General features: G+C 27.1%; 1 protein-coding gene across 4 annotated transcripts in view; it reads right to left on the reverse strand.

Annotated features, from left to right (window-relative positions):
- Positions 1 to 4,179, reverse strand: part of LOC117181491 (signal-induced proliferation-associated 1-like protein 2) — a 233,439-nt gene that overhangs the window by 60,863 nt on the left and 168,397 nt on the right. For all 4 annotated transcript variants that reach the window (XM_033374213.1, XM_033374211.1, XM_033374214.1 and 1 more), the window contains exons 3-4: positions 3,163 to 3,343; positions 2,348 to 2,812 (exon numbers count right to left, since the gene is read on the reverse strand). In XM_033374213.1, coding sequence (XP_033230104.1) covers positions 2,348 to 2,812; positions 3,163 to 3,334 — 637 coding nt within the window. In that variant the 5' untranslated portion in view covers positions 3,335 to 3,343. The remainder of the gene's footprint in view (positions 1 to 2,347; positions 2,813 to 3,162; positions 3,344 to 4,179) is intronic.

Raw genomic sequence — 4,179 nt, forward strand, 5'->3', positions numbered from 1 at the left:
ATAAATGTTTTAATTTCTCTTAAATGCTGCATCAGGATGGCCGTTTTAAACGAAAAAAAATTCCCGGTCATTTCCCGGTTCTCAAACATTTTTCACGGCCAATGAAATTGAAAAAATCAAACTATATTCTAAACATTTTTCCATATAAAGTAATAAACAGTAAGCAACAAATTAAAGCATTCAAAATGAAAGACTTGAATTCCAAAGTTGTAAAATTGAAGTGTAAAATGTTTTCAATTCAAAAATGGTGTACACTTTTCAATTATTCCACAAATATAAATCCACGTTAACATTTTCAATAGTCTAAATTAAAGAATCAAGCAATGGACTTTAACAATTTAAAAAATTATATTATTTTAAGTAATTTTAAACTAGACACATTAAAAATTGAAAAATAATTTTTTTAACTTAACAGTTCTTAAATTATTTTTATTTAAATAGTCTAGGCATGCTTTTAAAAGCTTTACAATTTATTTCAAAATCTTGAGAAATCTAGAAGTGGTTTTAAATTTTTCCAAATTCAAAATGATTTTTGAATTTTTTTCTAACTTTTAAATATATTTCAAAATAAATTGAATTTTTTCTATAACTTTTAAAAAATCCTGCAAATAAAAAAAAATTTAATTTGAATTTATAAATAATAATAGAACACTTATTATTTGTGAAAATATTAGAGTAATTTTAAGAGATATTTTGAAGTTTTAAAAAGATTCGAATTAAATTAAGAACTTGAAATAATTTCAAATACTTACAGCTAAATTTAAAATAAAATGTACATTTTTGCAGATTTAAAACAAAAAATTTACATTTTTTGTAAGACTTGCGAAAGACTTCCAAAGAATAAAAATTTTCTTAAGCTTCTCAGGAAAATTGAAAATGATTTTTCACTTTGAAAAATCATTGTAACAGAAGGTTTAAGAAGATTTAAAAAGATTTTAAAGATTGTGAAAGAAGAACATGGAAGATTTAATGATTTTTTTTTAATTTTCAGAATTTTCAAAAATTGTAGGAAAATTTCGATTCATTTTAAAATATATTAAAAGTTCTGGAAAAAATGTTAACACACTTCGTTTAAATCATTTGAAATAATTTCAAGTTTTTAATTAATTTTGAATCTCTTCAAAACTTCTAAATATCTCTTAAAATTACTCAAATTTTTTCTACAAATAATAAGCGTTCAATTGTTATATATGCGTCAAAATTTAACAATCTCACTTATAAATTAAACACTTTTTAAATAGACTAATTAAAATTGTAACGCTAAACGTTCAAAAGTTCTTCGAAAATCTAAAGATTCAAAGCTTTCTATGTAAAACAATTCAGTTTCAAATTGTTTTCTTTTAAATATTTGGTTTCGATTCACTCGTCTTAAACGAACAGTGAAATATTGCTAAATATTAAGTACTTATTCTTTTCCTACATTAAGAAATTTCAAATTAAATGGGATAAAAATGAAATAATTTAGACTAACAATATTTTTAATTTAATAAAAACCTTTGATTATGACTATAACATTATGGATTTATTTTCAAGTTGAAAATAGTAAAATGCACGTTTACATTTTTGGAAGGCTAAAAAAATGAATAAAAATAATATGTTAATAAGTATATTATTGATAAATCATGAAAATTTTTATTTAAAAATAAAATTTTCAGAAAAAAGTTTCATCTAAAAATGTTTTTAATTTTTAATTGCTTAAATCTTCAAAACTGCTTTTTAATTATTTAAAAAACTGTTAAAATCGAAGTTGGGCAGATTTTTCTTCTGAAAATTCGTAAAATTCCCGGTTTTCCGGTCCGGCGACCATACTGTTTTTTTTATTAAAAGATCTCAGATTTTTAAAAATTCTAATTTTTAATTTTTTAAGCCTTCAAAACTGCATTTTAAAATTCTTTAAATTAAAATATCTGCTTTTAAAAATTAAAAATCTAAAATGAAAAAATTTTTAAGTAAAAGATTTTCGAATTAGGCATTCTAAACTGAAGGCTATAATAATTTAAAAAATCAAAATTTGAAAAATTATTTAAAAAACTGTTGAAATCAAAGTTGTACACAATTTTTATTCTAAAAATGTTGTAAAATTACCGGTCAAAAAATAAATTCACTGTCATTTCCCGGGTTTCCGGTCCAGCGGCTACCCTGCTCTATAAATGGTCTCTTCGAGTTTAACTTCTGAGCATATTCTCGAGAGACTTTTGCTCAACATAAATTCTTGGACATATAAGAACTCTAGTAGCCACCCTAGTCATTTTTTAAAAATAGTTGCAAACCGGAGGCCCATAAATAAAATGCATCTTTTCATTACAACAAAAATAAATAAAGACAAGTAAAAATAAAGACTAAAGACCTTTTCCATCTCCAGAATCTTCCTCAGGAGCCTCATCAGGAGTCGAGGATCTTAAGGAACTCGCTGCAGAAGCTCCAGTGGCTGTGTTTCTTCTTCTGGCTAAAAGTAAGCCTCTTAATTTCGCAGCATATCCCAAATTTGCAGTGAAGGACTGGCAATCGTAATGAGCAAAAGCCCTTCTTCTGTGCCTTTCTTCAACGTCTGCGGAGATAACTGGACTGGTGCAAGCTTCCTCGACCCCTCGGGGTGGTTTACCACCCCAGAGTCGATTTAGCTTCAACCGCAGTTTTGGACTACTTCCGGTTGGACCACAAACCTCATCGATGTCCGGTGATTGGGGGTCTTGTACTCGACGCAAAAAATCCGAAGAAGAGGGACTACGCTGATCTGGTGGTCGAAAATCTTGCAGCATTGCAAAGAGGTTTTCGTTTACGGACACTGATTGCGCCACCACGTCGATGCTTCCTGAAATAAACAAATCGGGACTTTTCTCAATTTCAATTCCTACAACAGTTTTTATTTTTAAAGGTTAATTTTTTTTTTTTTTAATTTACAACTTAAATTTTTTATTTTCTAGTCCGAAAAGATGAATTTTCAACAAAAAAGTTAAGTTTTAATAAATAATGATGAATTTACAACCAAATTACTGAGTTCTCAACAAAAAGATAATAATTTTTAAACAAAAGAGATGAATTTAAAACAAAATAGTTTAACTTTGAAGCGCAAGAGGCGAATTTTCATTAAATTAGTTGATACTGTAATATTGTATTCTTGAATCCATAAAAATAATTTTTAATTATTAAAAATAGAATTACCATGGGAACCATATTCTCTTCTTAGGGGGGTTTCCGGTATTCGGGATCCAGGATCTGGACTGTGGGGTAATTCCAGGCTGGAATTGGATCTATGCAGTGCAATCCCACGCCCCACCCGACTCATCGGCCCCCCATTACTGGCCCCACCGTTCACCGGTAGACTTGCAATCATCTCGTCATTCTGGAACAAAAATTAAAATTATAAATATAAGAAAAATATTTAAATTAACAGAAATAATTTATTTATGATCTCAAAAAAGAGAAAAATGGCGATTTTTCACAAATATAGGGGAATAAATTCTGTTTAATAACATTAACGTAGGTATCATATTCTTAAGATTGCAAGTAGAGATATATTAATTTTTTTTAACAACATAGTTGAATTTTCAATCCAAAAAAATTAATTTTTTAGAAATCATTTGACTTATAAATCAGAAATGATAAATGTTTAACAAAAAAGTTCATTTTTAATCAAGAAAGACGAACTTTAAACCAAATCGTTGAATTTCTAACAAACACTATTAATTTTATACCAAATATTTACATTTACAACTCATAATTTGAATTTTCAACAAAAAGTTAATACTGGATAAAAAAAAATTTTCAACTAAACATTAGACTTTTCAACAACAACAAAAATGAAATTTCTACCAAGATGGACTTTCAACCCAAAAAGAAAAATTTGAACAAAATAGTTGAATTTTCTACCCAAAATAATGAATTTTTCAGCAAATAATGAATTTTAAACTAAAAAATTAATTTTTAACATATTGCTTCAACTATCACCAAGCAGCTGAATTTTCAACAAAACAAATATATACATTTTTAAGGGCATGTGACACAGCTAAATACCTATATTACCGACGACAGTTTTTCAGTTCACTGAATGTTTTTTTGAACCTAAGAACTTTTTTCGTAAATAAAATATCGAGCTGAAACTTTGGGAAATGTATTAGAGTGCAATAAAGTACGTTTAGGTACTGCATTTTGGTAGGAACTTCACTGAAAATTATTTCA

This window comes from Belonocnema kinseyi, chromosome 10, assembly GCF_010883055.1.
Source record: "Belonocnema kinseyi isolate 2016_QV_RU_SX_M_011 chromosome 10, B_treatae_v1, whole genome shotgun sequence".
In the NCBI taxonomy this organism is placed as follows: Eukaryota; Metazoa; Arthropoda; class Insecta; order Hymenoptera; family Cynipidae; genus Belonocnema; species Belonocnema kinseyi.